Source organism: Leuresthes tenuis, unplaced genomic scaffold (assembly GCF_036924035.1).
Source record: "Leuresthes tenuis unplaced genomic scaffold, fLeuTen1.0.hap1 SCAF_24, whole genome shotgun sequence".
NCBI classification, from domain to species: Eukaryota; Metazoa; Chordata; class Actinopteri; order Atheriniformes; family Atherinopsidae; genus Leuresthes; species Leuresthes tenuis.
This window is the reverse complement of record NW_027325378.1, coordinates 706749-727268: the sequence shown is the minus strand read 5'-3', so window position 1 is coordinate 727268 and position 20520 is coordinate 706749. Positions and strand designations below refer to the sequence as shown.

Sequence of the window (20520 nt, the reverse complement as noted above, 5' to 3'; positions counted from 1 at the left end):
CTGATCAGAGCGTTGTTAGCGGTTAGCGGTTAGCAGTTACAAAGCCTGAGTGTGATGTGTGTGCAGAACCTGGCAGCCGAGAAGACCTACAACAACCTGGATCTGACGGTCACTCAGGCTCTCAGGCACAGATCCCAGTACTTTGAGGGAGTCATGAAGTGCAACAAACTGGAGACTCTGGGGACGATCGTGGACCGGATCGTCAAGGCCGAGGTAACGCACAGAAGTCAGATAATCAGACGTCACGCTGATAGATTCGAATCAGAACTTTAAAAGCAACATGATAAAAGGATTCACCCTCGTGTGGGTTTCCTTACAGCACCAAGCAGAAGAATAGAAAAGTTAATAATAACCCAGATGAGGTTACAGAGGCACAGTCCAGTCCGTGTACCTGAGCATTTTCAGAGGAATGTGTTTTTTCAGCTGACCTCCAGGAGCCAGGCCTCAAGGTGGTAAAATTCCCCCCGAGAAAAGTGCTTGAAAATCGGCCTTTTCTCCGCAAAAATCCGCCTCATTTGACCTCCGGGAGTCAGGACTCTTCAATCCAATGTGGTGCCCTTTTCCCCGGGAAAAAGAGTGCTAAATTGGGGAGGTTTACCTGGTCCAATTTACCCCGAGAAAAGTGCTGAAAAATCGGCCTTGTGGCCGCGAAAATCCGCCTCAATTGACCGCCGGGTGTCAGAGTCTTCTGGTGCCTGTCTCCAGGAGGACAGTTCAGGGGGATTTTCGCGGACACAAGGCCGATTTTCGAACACTTTTCTCGGGGGAAATAGAACCAGGGAACCCGCTCCAAGTGTGCAGAGGTGGAGCATGGCTCCCGGAGGTTCGTAGTTGGCGGCCTCTGGTGGCCACATGGCCGATTGTCAAGCACTGTTCTCCGGGAGAAATATACAAATTTGTGGCCTGGCTCCTGGAGTCAGTAATGTCCAAAGCACCATGAAACTCCAGGGGCTCTGATGGGACTGTGTGCCCGAGCAGGAGTGCTTAATAGTGGCTGAGTTTACCCAGAAACGGACCCCATTTCCTCACAATAAAGCAAGTAATTTTGGGGCACTTTTGAATGAAAAAAAGTGCCCGAAAGTGCAGCAAGTAATTTTGGGCCACTTTTCGATCAAAAGTGTCCCAAAATGGACGAAGTCAATATGGGCCACTTTCTCGTAATTTAAAGTGGCCGAAAATGCACCATGTAACCCAATGGTGCACTTTGGGACACTTTCGTAATAGAAAAAGTGTTCCGAATTGGACCCGTTTTGGCGGATGGTCCAATTCGGAGCTGCAGCCATCCTGTAACCTCAGATTTAGCTTCAGTTGGTTGTGATTTCTCCTGCTGTGTTGATGTCCATGTGGTTGTTTACGCTCAGAAGCTTCTGGTTCTGAACAGACACCCTCTGGACAGCGCTGTGTTGGTTTAAAATGATTCTGCTATCAGCTTGTTTGGATGTGGAGCTGTTACAACACATTTATGACCCAAATGTAAATGTTTGTCTGCAGGTCCACAGGCTGGTCGTTGTTGATGAGGAGTCTCGTATCGTTGGCATTGTGTCACTGTCTGACATCCTGCAGGCGCTGGTTCTGACCCCTGCAGGTGAGTTCCTCTGTCCCCATGGAGATGCTCCATTTACACCTTAACCCCCAGGACTCGATGTCAAACAGTAGTCATAAATCTGACCATGGCCGAACTTATAATTATACTCATATTTCACAGCATTTTATTAGCACGATTATTAATGTTTTCAAAGCAAAAGTCTTCGTTCTTTCCTGCTTCAGGTGAATGATTTTAAAGCAGTTTTTATCTGACACCAAACCACAGGTCTGAGGAGGAAGGAGTCCATCCCCTCTCAGCCTGTAGCTCTGGGCTCAGCCGAGCCTGAAGCAGCATGTAACACAGAACCGGACCAGGACCAGGAGCCCGGTACAGAGACCAAAACCAAACCAGAACTGATCCAGGACCAGCACCAGGAGCCTAGAGAAGACACAGAGACCAGCTGCAGGGGTGCTGAGGCTGCAGAGGGGGAGAGGGAGAGTCAGGGGGAGGCAGAGGGGGAGGCAGAGGGGGAGAGGGAGGGTCAGGGGGAGGCACAGGGGGAGGCAGAGGGGGAGAGGGAGGGTCAGGGGGAGGCAGAGGGGGAGAGTCAGGGGGAGGCAGAGGGGGAGAGTCAGGGGGAGGCAGAGGGAGAGAGTCAGGGGGAGAGTCAGGGGGAGGCAGAGGGGGAGAGTCAGGGGGAGGCACAGGGGGAGAGGGAGGGTCAGGGGGAGGCAGAGGGGGAGAGTCAGGGGGAGGCAGAGGGGGAAAGGGAGAGTCAGGGGGAGGCAGAGGGGGAGAGTCAGGGGGAGGCAGAGGGGGAGAGTCAGGGGGAGGCAGTGGGAGAGAGTCAGGGGGAGGCAGAGGGGGAGAGTCAGGGGGAGGATGAGGGGGAGAGTCAAGGGGAGGCAGTGGGGGAGAGTCAGGGGGAGGCAGTGGGGGAGAGTCAGGGGGAGGCAGTGGGGGAGAGTCAGGGGGAGGCAGAGGGGGAGAGTCAGGGGGAGGCGGAGAGAGAGGGTCAAGGGGAGGCAGAGGGGGAGAGTCAGGGGGAGGCAGAGGGAGAGAGTCAGGGGGAGGCAGTGGGGGAGAGTCAGGGGGAGGCAGTGGGGGAGAGTCAGGGGGAGGCAGAGGGGGAGAGTCAGGGGGAGGCAGTGGGGGAGAGTCAGGGGGAGGCAGAGGGGGAGAGTCAGGGGGAGGCAGAGGGGGAGAGTCAGGGGGAGAGTCAAGGGGAGGCAGTGGGGGAGAGTCAAGGGGAGGCAGTGGGGGAGAGTCAGGGGGAGGAAGTGGGGGAGGACACACGGACAGATGGAGAAAGACAGACTGAGGAGGAGAAAGGTGGAGGTGAGGCAGAGGGGGAGGAGGATGAGGAGGAGAAAGAGGACGAAGCAGGGGGAGATGAGGGAGATAAGGGTGAGGAGGGTGAGGAGACGGCGGTGTGACATCATCACCCCGATTCTCTCTGGACTGTGACAACTCGCCATGCTTGCTCCAGGTCGACCACCACAGGAGAGGCCGTCTGCTGGGCAGGCTGTGATTGGATGGCAGCTGGGATGTGGGCGGGGCCTGCTGGAGCCAATCAGGGATCCGTAACGTCTCAGAAAGGTTCTGGTTCTGTCCGATCGGCTCTGGAACGGTTTCATCATGGAGTGTTTTCTGCCCCCTGCTGGTGAAAATCTTCAACCGCAGCTTTGTTTTTACAGTCGTAAACAATCGATCAGTTTAATCTAGATCTATGAAACTCAACCAGAACCCAGAACCCATCCAGTAAACCTGCCCTCTGATTGGTGGAGAGATTTTTAAATGAATGCATCGTAAATCTGACGTGAAAAGCGCCGTTTAGACGTCCGGTTCTTACTTTGGTGTAAAATTTTTAAGAATCTGTAAAAACAAAATAATTTTATTGTTAAATTAACGTTTCTGCAGGCGGGACTCTCTGGACCAATGAGAGATAGATACTTTATATATTAATCTATATTATTGTGACTGCCCATGAGGACTCTGGGAAATGTAGTCATTTAAGAGCGTTCCTGTAACCATGTTCCTGTACTGTGAAGAGGACTAATTAAACTGCTGATTTTCCTCCGAGTGTCTCTGCTTGGACTGAAGAAAGTAACTCCTGATGCTGTTCCATCTTAGGGTGAGGATGCATCCTGTGGGTCCGGGACCGGCAGCTGGAGGGTTCTGGTTCAGGACCGGGTGGATGGGGCAGCGCTGGGTCTCCGGTGGGCAGAGGGCTCAGACATCCCCTCTGCTGCTGAGTCGATTCCGGTCCTGGACCAGAATCTGGTTTGAAGAACTGAATCTGTTAATATGTTCGGTTGTTTTTGACCTCTGTGATCAACACATCTGACAGATAAATTAAGCGAATCATTGATTGATGTTTGATTAGAATCTAGACAAACAGACGCAAAGTTTGAAAGAAATTATTCACTCTGAAAATGACTTAATCTGAACCAATTCTACCTAATTCTTCTTTCTTAATCGACACCTGGACAGGTGTTTTCCATGATTAACACAGGAGGCACATCAGTGATAAAAATCTGCTTTTAATGCAATAAAATGGTGTTTTGTTCCTTCATATCTTACTGTCACACACATGCAGCCACTGGTGCAAACATGGACGGAGCCCTGATTAAACACTTGTATATTTTCTATTCATTTACAGATTAATGCATCAAATACAGAAAAACAAAGCTACAGGAAGTTGTAATAAAGTAAAGAGGCGGGGCCTGTGGGGCCGCAGGACATATTTTTCTTCTGTTGGTGTTTAGAATAAACGGACCAACAACCGTCTTTGTTGTGCAGATATCTGCCAGTGTTGAGCTATTTAACAGATTTATGACATAATTCATCATTATTGTTATTAAGCAGTTTTGCAACAAATTATTTTTCATTGTTTTTAATTTAAAACTCAAACCAAAAGTGCAGCCAGGCGGTATAACCAAAAACTAAACGAGTGGAAAAACAAAAGGCCAAACTAACCACAACGGTGAGGACCTGACAAAGACTGAGAAGACCAAGGGAGCATAAATACTGAGGGAAAGTAATGAGTAATAGCTGCAGCTGAGACAAACAACAGGTAAGTGAGGAGCTGAGGAACAAACGGGAGCCGAGGACCAAACGGGAGCCGGGGACCAAACGGGGAGCCGAGGACCAAACGGGAGCCGAGGACCAAACGGGGAACCGAGGACCAAACGGGGAACCGAGGACCAAACGGGGAACCGAGGACCAAACGGGGGAGCCGAGGACCAAACGGGAGCCGGGGACCAAAGGGGAGCCGGGGACCAAAGGGGAGCCGAGGACCAAAGGGGGGAGCCGAGGACCAAAGGGGAGCCGGGGACCAAACGGGAGCCGAGGACCAAACGGGAGCCGAGGACCAAACGGGAGCCGAGGACCAAACACTGGTGAGGGTTTGGAACACAATAAACCAGAAACTAAAGACTAAGGACTAAGGCAGGACAGAACAAAGGTAAGAACGTCCATCTTACTCAAAGTCCTCGTTCACGTCGTCAAAATCTGATAAAAATCCTGCCATGTTGCACAAAACTATCAGCAGCAAACTCTGTGTGAAGTTAGCCGACTGTCACAGAGCACGGAGTGAATAAACTGTGCTGGAGGGGGGCGTGTGGATGACGTCATCCCAGGAGGCGAGTGTGCAGAAAGCCCTCTATAAACCCCCCGATAGCCCCCAATAACAACAACACAGCAGCTATGAGCTAACAGAGCTATGAGCTAACAGCAGCTATGAGCTAACAGAGCTATGAGCTAACAGCAGCTATGAGCTAACAGCAGCTATGAGCTAACAGAGCTATGAGCTAACAGCAGCTATGAGCTAACAGAGCTATGAGCTAACAGCAGCTATGAGCTAACAGAGCTATGAGCTAACAGCAGCTATGAGCTAACAGCAGCTATAGCACACGTTCATTCATTCATTCTTCTTAAAGTATTGGTGAAATAAAGACAGATAATGCCTTATTTAGAGGCTGCATCCTCTAAGCCCCGTTCACTCCGTTATATGGATCTCCAGTTATCTAAATATCTTCAGAAGGACTTTCACCAAACTGTTCTCGGTGAGCAGATGAACGTATTTCATGCCAGAAATAAGGTTCAAACATACCGGAGTTCCCCTTTAAGCTGGACTAAAGGTTATCACATCTGGAGAAATATTTCTAATGTGTTCAAACCAGATTCCTCCTTTTGCAGGGCCACATACTCTGCATGATGCTCAATCACAATCGCAGAAAGGACTTAGACTGAGCTCAGGGTCTGTATTTGGCTGCACAAACTGTCAAGTCCAGCACAGAGGAGCCAGCAGAGGCTCGTGGAGTGTGATCAGTCAGGTCCAGCTCTGTCAGATGGGAGTTCCGAGCTGAGGCCAAAGAAGCCCGTCCGACATCTGTAACCAAACAGCATTTCAACCTGGATGGAAGACATGGAGAGAAAAACAAAGATGGCCGCTCTAATGAATGCATCTGGTAGAAATTGTTCTGAGGTGAAAAATCAAATGGATCCTGATAAATGTTTCATGACTTTTATAACAGCAACACAGGTTGAACATTGACCAAATAAGGAAGTGTTTTTCCTTCGCTCATCAGTCATAAAACTGTGCCACACATTGTTTATGCATCTGATCCATGGGTTCAGATTTAGGTACAATTATCCCTCCATAAACAGACAGAGACGTCTACCTGAGAGTCTTCAGTCTACAGTTTGGACTCTCCAGAAAACCACACAGCTGCTTCACCCCGGCATCCTGCAGGTTGTTGTTACTCAGGTCCAGATGTCTCAGGTGGGAGGGGTTGGACTTCAGGGCTGAGCCCAGAGGAGCACAGCTGATCTCTGACAAACTGCAGCAATCAAGACTGTAAATACATAAAAAACAACTTAATATGAAGGCTGACAGGACAGGGTTCTTGGAGGGTTCTGCATACTGCCTCAGCTCACGCCTTCAATGTTAAACCTAAAATCTGAAGTTACTTTTCAGTCTATATGTTTCTGTACTTTTTGAGCCACTTGTTTGTCCTTTCGGATGACTTCTTACTGCTTTCTACTATGTGCTGTTCAGTCTCAGTGGCATCTCTGCACAGCTGACACTTTTGGACCTGTCGTAGACCCCTGCCTCTATGCTTCTGGGCCTGTTCTTGTGCTGCTACGATCTGAGCCTCTGTGTTGTCTTTCAGGCTGGATTTTTCTGACCACTGATGCAAAGGGTCAGCCCTGTTCTCACTTTCTACTTGTGCCTGAGTCACTCTCTCATGCCACAGACTTTAGAACAAAAGATCCAGGTCAAGTGTCCAGTGGTCTACAGACATCTCACAGAAACCATGGGGCTCAGAGACCCAGCCCAAGATGGTCCGTGTGAGATGTTGGTGGACCAATGGGTTACTGGACCAATGGGCTACTGGACCAATGGGCTGGACAAATGGGTTACTGGACCAATGGGCTGGACCAATGGGTTACTGGACCAATGGGTTACTGGACCAATGGGCTGGACCAATGGGTTACTGGACCAATGGGCTGGACCAATGGGTTACTGGACCAATGGGCTGGACCGATGGGTTACTGGACCAATGGGCTGGACCAATGGGTTACTGGACCAATGGGTTACTGGACCAATGGGCTAGACCAATGGGCTGGACCAATGGGTTACTGGACCAATGGGTTACTGGACCAATGGGTTACTGGACCAATGGGTTACTGGACCAATGGGCTGGACCAATGGGTTACTGGACCAATGGGTTACTGGACCAATGGGCTAGACCAATGGGCTGGACCAATGGGTTACTGGACCAATGGGTTACTGGACCAATGGGCTGGACCAATGGGCTGGACCAATGGGTTACTGGACCAATGGGTTACTGGACCAATGGGTTACTGGACCAATGGGCTAGACCAATGGGCTGGACCAATGGGTTACTGGACCAATGGGTTACTGGACCAATGGGTTACTGGACCAATGGGCTGGACCAATGGGCTGGACCAATGGGTTACTGGACCAATGGGCTACTGGACCAATGGGTTACTGGACCAATGGGCTGGACCAATGGGTTACTGGACCAATGGGTTACTGGACCAATGGGTTACTGGACCAATGGGCTGGACCAATGGGTTACTGGACCAATGGGTTACTGGACCAATGGGTTACTGGACCAATGGGCTGGACCAATGGGTTACTGGACCAATGGGCTACTGGACCAATGGGTTACTGGACCAATGGGTTACTGGACCAATGGGTTACTGGACCAAGACTTTCTTGGAGAAGGACAGAAAATAAAGAGTTGAAGTGCTACTGGTGGAAAATGTGGAGAAACAGTAGACCAACATTTAAATATCCTTCTTATCCAATACAAAGCATGAGGTGTAAGAGAGTAACGATAGGCTTGTTTTTTTTAATGTTTTTTTATGCATTTAGCAGAGGCTTTTATCCAAAGCGACTTAAAGGTAGGGTTAGGGGGTCTTGCCTAAGGACCCCTACTGGAGGTAATACCTTTAATGTAAGGGGATTTGAACTTAGGTCTCCCACATGGAAGGTGGCAATCTTACCACTATGGTAAGATTGTATGTAAGTCTACTTTATGCTGTTCAATAAGTTAGTTACAGAGTAACACCATGTTATGAACTGACGTCAGAGTTTCCAGTTTACAAAGTGGACTCTCCAAAAACCGGCAGAGCTGCTTCCCTCCTGAATCCTGTAAGTGATTCCGACTCAGGTCCAGTTCTCTCAGGTGGGAGGGGTTGGACATCAGGGCTGAGACCAGAGAAGCACAGCTGGGCTCTGAATACCCACAGAACTCCAGCCTGAAGAAATAACACAACAGCTTTTAAATATTCAATATTAGATTATGAGGAGGAAGCTTTTCATAAATATCTGCATCAACAAGACTCCGACACATTAAGAACTGGGTTTTTGAGTTATTCTCTCTATTCTCTCTAAGCTTGAAGATTTGTATCTCAGCCCATTTGTTGCTTCTTTTTTACAAACCATGCCTTCATCTTTCAAATACCAGTCACATGTTTCTGTTTATGCATTTAGCAGAAGCTTTTATCCAAAGCAGCTTACAGATAGGGTAAGGGGGGGTCTTGCCTAAGGACCCCTACTGGAGGTACTACCTTTCATGCGGGGGATTTGAACCCAGATACCACAACACTATCCAGTCCCACATACTTATTCAGTATAAAACACTAAAGTTTGTTTTACCTCAATGTCTGGAGTTCACAGCTGGGAATCTGCATGTAATCAGTGATGGTCTTCACTCCTGAATCCTGCAGAAAGTTTTCACTCAGGTTCAGCTCTCTGAGGTGAGAGGGGTTGGATTTAAGAGCTGAGACCAGAGCAGCACAGCCCTCAGCAGAGATCTGACAATCCGTCAGCCTGCAGAGAAACGACAGCTTTGTGAGTCACCGATGAGATCATCTGAGGTTCAAAGAGAGGAACAAAGACGATGCACTGTACCTCAGAGTCTGCAGTTCACAGTGTGGACTCCTCAGTCCAGCTGCCAGCAGTTTGACGCCTGAATCCTTCAGATGAGTGTTACAGCTGAGGTCCAGCTCTATGAGGTGCGAGGGGTCAGACTGCAGCGCTGACTGCAAAACCTCACAGTCAGTCTCTGAGAGTCCACACCCACAAAGCCTGAGAGCAATCATTCATCAGGGATTGATAAATAAACCAGATCTGGGTTCTGACCCAAAGAAGGAGGTCGTGGATACAAGCGGCTGAAATGAGTTTCCTTCAGAGGGGGGAGGAGCGCCACCATCTGGGGGAGGAGCTACACCATCCGGGGGGAGGAGCTCCACCATCTGGGGGAGGAGCTACACCATCCGGGGGGAGGAGCTCCGCCATCTGGGGGAGGGGCTACACCATCCGGGGGGAGGAGCTCCACCATCTGGGGGATGAGCTACACCATCCGGGGAGGAGCTCCCCCATCTGGGGGATGAGCTACACCATCCGGGGAGGAGCTCCCCCATCTGGGGGATGAGCTACACCATCCGGGGGGAGGAGCTACACCATCTGGGGGAGGAGCTCCGCCATCTGGGGGAGGAGCTACACCATCCGGGGGGAGGAGCTCCGCCATCTGGGGGAGGAGCTCCATCATCTGAGGGGGAGGAGCTCCATCATCTGGAAGGAGCTCAGAGTCGAGCCGCTGCTCCTCCACATAGAAAGGAGTCAGCTGAGGTGGTTCCTCTGGTTAGGATGCCTCCTGGGAGGAGGAACCGGGTCAGAACCAGAACTCACTGGAGGGATTATATTTCCCATCAGACCTGGGAACACCTCAGGACCCCCCAGGAGGAGCTGGAGCGAAATGGATGGTTTAACTCCTGGACCTGTTGGTTCTGACCCGACCTCAGATAAGGGGATGATGGATGGACTCAGAACAGGAAGATTATTGCCATTATTTTTTCTTTTTTTGCATTTTCTGGTATGATAGAGTTGGGTTTACAAACTTCAAATAAGCAGGACACCCATAAATTGATGGCTGAATACTAATATATATATACTAACATACTTCACTAGACTTAAACCCAGCAAACAGTAACATGTTTATTCTTTTAAAAGGGTGCGTTTTAAGTTCACTGCAGAAATGACTCATAGGTTTGGATCTTTTCATTCGTGATCTTTTGCCCATTTTGGATTTGTTTCCTTGGTTTTCTCTGCCTTCCTGCCGGCTGCAGATTCCTTTGGTTTTTCATTCATTCTCTTCCCACATTGTTGCCTGGATCAGGATGATTTATTTTTGCTAACTTTTAACTAAGCTCAAGCTTTTTGATCTCACAGTCTGCCTGTTGTGTGTTTGGTTCCCATCCATCTTTAATGAGCTGACATTTGCACACTTCAGGTGTTTTCATACTTGTGGTTTATACTTGGTGTTATATTCTAACACCAACTGGACCAACTAGTTTGTTAAAACCTAATTCTTATACACATCAACTCACCGAGCCTTCCTGCAGTTCCTCACTGCTGGAATCAGTCTCCGTCGCCCTTCCAGTGTTGTTTTGTACTCCTTCAGGTCCAGTTCATCCAGAACCTCCTCTGACATCTGCAGCATGTAGGCCAGAGCTGAGCAGTGGATCTCAGAGAGTTTCTTCTCTGATCTGTTCTCTGACTTCAGGAACTCTTGGATCTCCTGATGAACTGAGAGGTCTTTCATCTCCATCAGACAGTGGAAGATGTTGATGCTCCTGTCGGGAGAGATTTCATCACTGTTCATCTCCTTCAGGTTGTTGATGACTCTCTGGATGGTTTCTGGACTGTTCTGTTTCTGACCCAGCAGGCCTGCTAAGAGTCTCTGGTTGGACTCCACAGAAAGGCCATGAAGGAAGCGAACAAACAGGTCCAGGTGGCCAGTCCTACTTTTAAGTGATATTTCCATAGCTGCTTTCAAAAATATGTCCATGGATGGATTATTGCAGAAACTGCTATCTTTCAGGAAGTAGTCACTGTCATTGTACACCCATTCCTCCCCCAGGAAGCTCTGCAGCACCTCAGTGTTCCTGCTGGTGTGGCAGTGGATCATGTAGACTGCAGCCAGAAACTCCTGAACACTCAGATGGACGAAGCAGTAAACTGGTTTCTGGAAGATCTCACACTCTCTTTTGAAGATCTCTGTACAAACTCCTGAATGCACCGATGCGTCTGTGGCATCCAGACCACACTGCTCCAGGTCTTCCTGGTAGAACATGATGTTTCCTTTCTCCAGATGTTCAAACGCCAGCCTCCCCAGCTTCAGGAGAACTTCCCTGTCAGCCTGAGTCAGCTCCTGTGGACCCGTCTCATGCCCCTCATGGTACTTGTTCTTCTTCCTCTCTGTCTGGACCAGCAGGAAGTGTGAGTACATGTCAGTGGTGGTCGTGGGCAGCTCTCCGCTCTGCTCTGAGGTCAACATGTGCTTCAGAACTGTAGCAGTGATCCAGCAGAAGACTGGGATTCCACACATGATGTGGAGGCTCCTGGATGTCTTGATGTGGGATCTGATTCTGCTGGACAGCTCTTCATCGCTGAACCTCCTCCTGAAGTACTCCTCCTTCTGGGAATCGGTGAAGCCTCGTACTTCTGTTACCCTGCCAACACACGGAGGAGGGATCCGATTGGCCGCTGCAGGTCGGGAAGTTATCCAGACGAGAGCCGAGGGAAGCAGATTCCCCCTGATGAGGTTTGTCAGCAGCAGGCTGACTGATGACTTCTGTGTGACATCAGACACAACCTGACAGCTGAAATCCAGCCACAGTCTGCTTTCATCCAGGCCGTCAAGGATGAACAGCAGCGTGCAGCCGGCCAGCTGCTCTGCTGGGAGCTTCTGTAAAGCTGGATGGAAAACATGGAGCAGCGTGAGAAGACTGTGCTGCTCATCTCTGATCAGGTTCAGCTCCCTGAAGGAGAGCAGAACCACCACACTGACAGCTTGGTTCTCCAAGCCCTCTGCCCAGTCCAGAGAGAACTTCAGCACTGAGAAGGTTTTTCCAGCTCCAGCGACGCCGTTGGTCAGAACCAGTCTGATGGCTCCGTGTTGCTCAGCTGAGGCTTTAAAGATGTCGTGGCACCTGATTGGAGCGTCATGGAGGGTCCTGGAAGCTGTCTCAAGCTGCCTCACCTCATGTTGGGTATCAGCCTCTTCACTCTGTCCCTCTGTGATGTAGAGCTCAGTGTAGATCCTGCTGAGGAGGGTTCCACTTCCTGTTCCATCGGTTCCTTCAGTCACTCGTTCACATCTCCTCCTCAGACTGATCTTATGTTCATCTAAAGCCTCCTGCAGACCAACACCTGCTGAAAGAGAAGAAAATAGAAGTAAAAGTCTGAGACAGCTTTCATATGAACAGTGCAGCAGTGAAATAAGCTGAATTTAATCTGTTTAAAGAAGCTAACCAAGCTGTGTTCTGGGTCTTTCTCCACACTGGGGACAGGAGGAGGAAGCAGGCTGGTCCCAGTCTGAGGTGATGCACTGTCTGCAGAACCAGTGTCCACAGCTGGCAGAGACTGGATCCTTCAGGACGTCCCGACACAGAGCGCAGCAGGACGGCTGCTCACAGACACTCCTCTTCCTCCCTCTGTCAACACACGTCTTCATCACCAAAATCATCTAAAAGTAACTGTTTTTATCTGAAAATAAACTCAAACAGTCTGTTTACCCTGTAGAAGCTTGATTAGAACTTCTGCATCGCAGTTGTAGATGTATGTATTTATCAGACGCTTTTATCCAAAGCGACTTACAAATGAAGATATAACAGCTTTATAAAAAGCTAACAATAAGCTAACAATAAGCTAACAATAAGCTCCATAGAAGGAACCCAGGAGTCCGACTCTGTCAGAGGGGACAGAGTAGAGATAGGGTGCAGGCATAGAAGGAAGTGCAGAAAGATAAAGTGCAGAGATAGAGGGGGGAGGGAAGTACAAGGTAAGTGCTGGGATAGGAGATGCTCTCTGAAGAGCTGGGTTTTCAGGAGCTTCTTGAAGATAGACAGGGACGCCCCTGTTCTGGTAGCGCTCGGTAGGTCATTCCACCATCGTGGGACGACACATGAACAGAGTTTGGATTGTCTTAGGCGTGGTGTAGGAGCTGCTAGACGACAATCCTGGGACCAACGGAGGGACCCAGTTGGGACAGAAGCCTTTGCAAGAGCATTCAAGTAGATGGAGCCGTTCCATTAAGCTCTTTGTAGCTAACATCAGGGACTTGGATCTGATGCTAAGGGCAGCCAGAGGAGCTCAATGAACAGAGGGGGGGCGTGTTCTTTTAGGCTGATCCAAGACCAGACGCACCGCCGCGTTCTGGACCATCTGCAGAGGTTTCACAGGCTGGAGACCAGTTAGGAAACCAGTTAGGAGACCAGTTAGGAAACCAGTTAGGAGACCAGTTAGGAGACCAGTTAGGAGACCAGTTAGGAAACCAGTTAGGAGAGCAGTTAGGAGACCAGTTAGGAGAGCGTTGCAGTAGTGAAGGTGGGAGATGACCATGGCCTGCACCAGGAGCTGGGGGGGTGTTGGGTCAGGTATGGTCTGATCTTTCTTATGTTTAGTAATGCAAAGCGGCTGAACGAGCAACAGAGGTAATGTGATCTTTGAAGGTTAGTTGGTCATCAATCATGACACCCAAGTTTCTAGCAACCTTTGATGGAGCCAGAGATAGGATTCAGTTTGGATGCAGATGCTGTGGTGTCTGGTTGGTTTGGCTGGGAAGACCAGCAGTTCAGTTTTTGGGAGGTTAAGTTGGAGGTGATGGGCTTTCATCCATGTTGATATGTCAGAGAGACAGTCTGAGATTCAGGCTGAGTCCGTGTGGTCGTCAGGTGGGAATGACAGATAGAGCTGGGTATCATCAGCATAACATTGGTGTGAGAAGCCATGTGATCGGATGATCTGTCCCAGTGAGTTGGTGTATATGGCAAAGAGAAGAGGTCCCAGTACTGAGCCTTGGGGGACCCCTGGTGCTGCAGAAGTGTGACCAAGCCAGGATACTTTGAAGGACCGACCAGTGAGGTATGATTCAAACCAGGAGTGTGCTCTCCCTGTGATGCTAGAGAGTATGGACAAAAGGATAAGTACAGAGGACTTAGCTGTCGCTCTGGCTTCTTTTAAGGCTTCTGTCACAGCCAACAGAGCCGTTTCGGTGGAGTGTCCACTTTTTTTGGGCGACAGGTTGCAGAGGAAGGAAACCATAGGGGTAGAAACAGATGATCTACTCGGGAGACTCACTCTGAACTGAATGAAATAGTGGTAAAGTGCAGAGGTGTGACAGACAGGCCTCTGTGGCACAGTTTGCCAGCTTTATGGGTCGGAGGACGGCTGAGCAGCTGTAGCTCAAACGAGTTCATTAGTGTCAGAAAATCAGAAGAGTTAGGACTGTCCAGGTGGATGTTCATGTCAACAAGGACCATTATGGGACAGTCATGCTCCGGGATAGAAGAGAGGAAGGAGTCTAGTTCATTTAGAAAGTCACCGAGTTGTCCTGGAGGGCGATATACGACAATCATATAGATGCATGTAGACGTTCCTTGTTGCAACAGTGTTCCTGAGTATTTTTATTACTTTTCCCAACATGAAAACAGAAAGAGAGACACGAAACAAACCTTCATGGACAGATAATAGAATTTCACAAGTCAGCCAGTTATGGACTCTTCTCTTACTTTGTGTCTGGGGGTCCAGGTTCATTTCTAAAGTCTGTTCGATGACCCATGGACCGGTCACTCTTCATAGACAGACAGTCGGGGTCTGGAGACTCTGCTCTCGCTCTGCAGACACAAACCTGTTGTTATTCATATCACTGAGGAATTCTCTGATGAAAACCACTGAAGAAGCTCTGAACAGAGAAGGTCCCTGGAAAGGGGTTAAAGCGTAACCAAAGGGATGTCACGGTTCGGATAGGTAGGACCCAGATGCAGTTCTCTTTTAGATAAAAAAACATGGTTTATTCGCAAAACAAGACAGGGAGCATGAACAAAGGGCGCGGCAAAGCCGGATCATCAAAATGACTTGACTACAAAAAGAACTATGACAAACAAAACAAGGCTATGAAAAACACTATGACTATGAGGCATGAAACCGGACTTATCTTTAGTGCAACAAAGCATGAAGGGATAGTGAGGTAAGGATTCTGCAGTGACTGAAAGGAAACCAGAAGACGAAATACTGTGGAGGGAGTGATCAGTGAATGAGATGCAGCTGTGAACAATTAACCAGGTGACTTGAGTGAACTGAGGTGGCAGGGGAAAAACAGGACTAGAACATAACTGAAACCATTAAACAAACTGTGACATAACATAAACTTCTATAGCCGACTGTGACAAGCGAGGCATAGCTCTTTTCTTAAATCTGTTTAACAATATGATTTTATTTTGAACCTGTATCAAAGAATCAAATATTTTTCAATCTTTTGTGATAAGAATGATAAATTCAGGTCATGTCTGATGGGAAACATATTAAACTGATTAATTCCTGCTGCCAACTTTTATTGATACCATTTTTAAGGATCCATACCCAAAGTCTGGATAATCTCCTATCGACTTGTCGTCCTTCAGAGACCGAGACTCTGCCGCGGACATCTCTTCTTCCAAACTGATCTTCTTCAGTCTGTGAAGTAAAATGTACAGAAGTTAATCTGTTAAACCAAACATAGCGAGTAGAAAGTTACTCAAAGACCACATGTTGCTTCAGCTCATTGAGGTTTGCAGCATTGGTTTCTGCACAGCTCTCTTAAGGTCCCACCACAGCATCTCAGTCAGGCTGAGGTCTGGACTCTGACTGGACCGTTGCAACACCTTGATTCTTCTCTTTTTCCCACATTCTGCTGTAGATCTGCTGCTGTGTTTGGGATCTTTGTCCTGTTGATGAGCCAGTTTCAGCCCAGCTTTAGCTGTGGGACAGATGGCCTCACATCTGACTCTAGAATACTTTGGTATCCAGAGGAGTTCATGGTGGACTCAATGACTGCAAGGTGCCCAGGTCCTGTGGCTGCAGAACCAGCCCAGATCATCAGCCCTCCACCACCGTGCTTGACAGCTGGTATGAGGTGTTTGTGCTGATATGCTGTGTTTGGTTTCCTCCAAACGTGCTGCTGTGCATTAGGACCAAACATCTCCACTTTGCTCTGGTCTGTCCAAAGGACATTGTTCCAGAAGTCTTGAGCTTTGTTCAGATGCAGCTTTGCAAACCTAAGCTGTGCTGCCATGTTCTTTTTAGAGAGAAGAGGCTTTGTACTTTTATTCTTTTATTCTTTTTCTTTTAAGTGTGTATTTGTAAGCGGTATTAGCCCTATATTCGGACAGAATATGTCTCCTAACCCTGCATCATCAGTGAGCTGCACAGTGTGAGGAAAACAGCTCGAGAAGAGGATTGAAACGCTGCAAGACATTCATCCGAGTGAGGAATTTATTGACTGTATTATAGCTCCCTTTACAGGCTGTGGAGCCTTCATGTGCCAAAGGACTAACTCAGACTTTTCTACACGGGATCACAGCTGATGTGGAGCCTCACTGCAGACCTGGCTGACCCTGGATGTGTCCAAATGACACTGGAATATCTGGTGAAGCTCCCAAACCGGCCGGTCCGACTGACCCGTTGATTCCAAATACAATGTGTGATGATGAATGTAATACAAAAAATAATAAAAACAAGAGAAATGGCCCCAAAACTCAGCCAAAGGCTCATCAGAATATTAGGAGAAGCCCAAATCCCACAACCAAGGTGAGGACGACAGAAGTAAACGACACCTCCACACAAAATGGAACGGCAAAGACAGAAAATATAACTTTTTCTGATTCATCCGTCAGGGAACTGATAGATATCATGCAGACCGTCATCTGTCTACACATCCAGATGGCATGAGGATCATTATCCACACGGGTCTTTAGATATTCTGAGAAGGAAGACTGGCTCTGAGATCCTGAAGAAAGACTTTTCTCTGCTGTTGGAGAGACTGTTTCACTATGGAGAAACACTGTGTCTCCATTTCAGGCCCCATTCCTACTGTGGGTAAAGGGATTCTTTAAGGACTTCTTGATCTGAATACATGGTTATTAAATGCATGCATCTCCCCTGGGATTAAGTTCATTGATAACTTTGATATATTTTGGAACTGTAAGGAGCGTTTCAGACCTGATGGCGTGCATCCAGATCCAACTGGATGCAGATTACTTGCTGCACACTTACATCATGCTGTTGGGACGGCAAACCCAAACATGATAAGGGTGAAGGACAGCCGGCCCTCACCCCTCACCAGACCCTTTACTCCACATCACCCAAGGTCTCCAAAGGATGTCTCTATCCCAGACAGGACTGCATCTACCAGGAAACACAGGGAACCCCCTCCTCTTACATCATCCTGGCAGAGCAGGGCAGAGGGGGCTGTGCAGGATGTTCAAGGAGCAGCAGCAGAGTTCAGAACAAAGACAACATGCCACGATGCGTTCAGGGTCCCTGTTAGTAGTCTTACTACTGACAGCTGTTCTGAGAACAAGCTGGGACCCAGTAGGATTCCTGTATTAGTAAAAGAAGAAATCTAAAACAGTGAACTTGCTGGGTGAATCTATCTAATCTGTTAATGGTGCCACGTACAACTCAGAATACAACAGAGACCAGAGTGAACTCCACAGAGCTCTATTTAATATTAGATCTCTGTCCAATAAGTCCCTGTTAGTTAATGACTTCTTCATTTCACACAATTTAGATTTTATTTTCTGACAGAAACATGGTTAACAGAGAGCACAAGTGCTGCTGTTCTTAAAGAAACAGGACCCCCAAAGTTTAGTTTCATGGGTAAATGCAGAAATGGGAGGAAAGTAGGGGAGAAGCTGCCTTATTTAAAGATATATTCCACAGAGATCTCATTCGGTGATTTCACTTATTTTGATTATCTTACTTTTATTTTAAAGGGTGTTCCTAAAATTCTGTTCTTAATCATTTACAGATCTGCAGGATACTGTGTGAGTTTTATTGATGATTTTTCTGAATTATTGTCTGTTATCTCGACTGATTTTAACCATTTTATCTTGACCAGAGATTTTAACTTTCACATCGAAAATATGACGGATGGTAAAGCCAAAGAATTTTCTTCTGTGCTGGACACGTTTGGTTTGTGGCAACAGAACCGACCCAGGAGTTTGGAAACAGAGCCAGGAGTTTGGAAACAGACCCAGGAGTTTGGAAACAGAGCCAGGAGTTTGGAAACAGACCCAGGAGTTTGGAAACAGAACCAGGAGTTTGGAAACAGACCCAGGAGTTTGGAAACAGAACCAGGAGTTTGGAAACAGAACCAGGAGTTTGGAAACAGAGCCAGGAGTTTGGAAACAGAACCAGGAGTTTGGAAACAGAACCAGGAGTTTGGAAACAGAGCCAGGAGTTTGGAAACAGAACCAGGAGTTTGGAAACAGAACCAGGAGTTTGGAAACAGAGCCAGGAGTTTGGAAACAGAACCAGGAGTTTGGAAACAGAACCAGGAGTTTGGAAACAGAGCCAGGAGTTTGGAAACAGAACCAGGAGTTTGGAAACAGAACCAGGAGTTTGGAAACAGAGCCAGGAGTTTGGAAACAGAGCCAGGAGTTTGGAAACAGACCCAGGAGTTTGGAAACAGAACCAGGAGTTTGGAAACAGACCCAGGAGTTTGGAAACAGAGCCAGGAGTTTGGAAACAGAGCCAGGAGTTTGGAAACAGACCCAGGAGTTTGGAAACAGAGCCAGGAGTTTGGAAACAGAACCAGGAGTTTGGAAACAGAGCCAGGAGTTTGGAAACAGAACCAGGAGTTTGGAAACAGAACCAGGAGTTTGGAAACAGAGCCAGGAGTTTGGAAACAGAACCAGGAGTTTGGAAACAGAACCAGGAGTTTGGAAACAGAGCCAGGAGTTTGGAAACAGAGCCAGGAGTTTGGAAACAGAACCAGGAGTTTGGAAACAGAACCAGGAGTTTGGAAACAGAGCCAGGAGTTTGGAAACAGAACCAGGAGTTTGGAAACAGAGCCAGGAGTTTGGAAACAGAACCAGGAGTTTGGAAACAGACCCAGGAGTTTGGAAACAGAGCCAGGAGTTTGGAAACAGAACCAGGAGTTTGGAAACAGAGCCAGGAGTTTGGAAACAGAACCAGGAGTTTGGAAACAGAACCAGGAGTTTGGAAACAGAGCCAGGAGTTTGGAAACAGAACCAGGAGTTTGGAAACAGAACCAGGAGTTTGGAAACAGAACCAGGAGTTTGGAAACAGAGCCAGGAGTTTGGAAACAGAACCAGGAGTTTGGAAACAGAGCCAGGAGTTTGGAAACAGAGCCAGGAGTTTGGAAACAGACCCAGGAGTTTGGAAACAGAACCAGGAGTTTGGAAACAGACCCAGGAGTTTGGAAACAGACCCAGGAGTTTGGAAACAGAACCAGGAGTTTGGAAACAGAACCAGGAGTTTGGAAACAGAGCCAGGAGTTTGGAAACAGAGCCAGGAGTTTGGAAACAGAACCAGGAGTTTGGAAACAGACCCAGGAGTTTGGAAACAGAGCCAGGAGTTTGGAAACAGAGCCAGGAGTTTGGAAACAGAACCAGGAGTTTGGAAACAGACCCAGGAGTTTGGAAACAGACCCAGGAGTTTGGAAACAGAACCAGGAGTTTGGAAACAGAACCAGGAGTTTGGAAACAGAGCCAGGAGTTTGGAAACAGAGCCAGGAGTTTGGAAACAGAGCCAGGAGTTTGGAAACAGACCCAGGAGTTTGGAAACAGAGCCAGGAGTTTGGAAACAGAGCCAGGAGTTTGGAAACAGAGCCAGGAGTTTGGAAACAGAACCAGGAGTTTGGAAACAGAGCCAGGAGTTTGGAAACAGACCCAGGAGTTTGGAAACAGAACCAGGAGTTTGGAAACAGAGCCAGGAGTTTGGAAACAGAGCCAGGAGTTTGGAAACAGAGCCAGGAGTTTGGAAACAGAGCCAGGAGTTTGGAAACAGAGCCAGGAGTTTGGAAACAGAGCCAGGAGTTTGGAAACAGAGCCAGGAGTTTGGAAACAGAGCCAGGAGTTTGGAAACAGAACCAGGAGTTTGGAAACAGAACCAGGAGTTTGGAAACAGAGCCTGTTTTTTCTAACTCACTCTGGTGGCAGTGAAGGTCGAGCGAACCCAACAGGAAGCCCTGAAATGTAGCTCCCTGCATAAAAGTGTTTGGTTGACTTACAATCTTTAGATTTATTAGGTCATAACTTTCATAACATTGATCCAGTTCACATCCCCAATGTTTTCACTGGACAACAAAGCTCCTTTTTGCCTTTCTCTGACTGTGGGAATTCCTCTTTACACACAAATACAACCTGCAGTCATAACTGGACAAAGATCAAAGCAACGACACATACAGCTGTTTAATAAAACAGAGCTTTGGTTCTCTGGCTGAGAACATAAGCTGGGCTCTGATATGAGAAAACTTCCCATTTTATTGCTGTTGAACTTGGATCAGAGTCAGTCAGTCTCCCTTCCCTCTGCACTTACTGGAAATGATGTCACTCAGCTGCTGAAACGCTCCTTCATTGTTTTCGCACTTGAACTCTGCAGTTTTCAT

General features: G+C 48.1%; 1 protein-coding gene and 1 pseudogene across 1 annotated transcript in view; one reads left to right on the top strand and one right to left on the bottom strand.

The window, feature by feature from the left end:
- The window catches only part of LOC140284992 (5'-AMP-activated protein kinase subunit gamma-2-like), a 48601-nt gene extending 44787 nt beyond the window's left edge, over positions 1–3814 (top strand). Inside the window, exons 16-21 of the mRNA XM_072379051.1 lie at positions 67–213; positions 1492–1585; positions 1811–2863; positions 3015–3108; positions 3209–3224; positions 3659–3814. Coding sequence (XP_072235152.1) covers positions 67–213; positions 1492–1585; positions 1811–2863; positions 3015–3108; positions 3209–3224; positions 3659–3814 — 1560 coding nt within the window. The remainder of the gene's footprint in view (positions 1–66; positions 214–1491; positions 1586–1810; positions 2864–3014; positions 3109–3208; positions 3225–3658) is intronic.
- A 1746-nt stretch (positions 3815–5560) lies between these two features.
- On the bottom strand, positions 5561–20520 carry LOC140284990 (NACHT, LRR and PYD domains-containing protein 12-like; annotated as a pseudogene).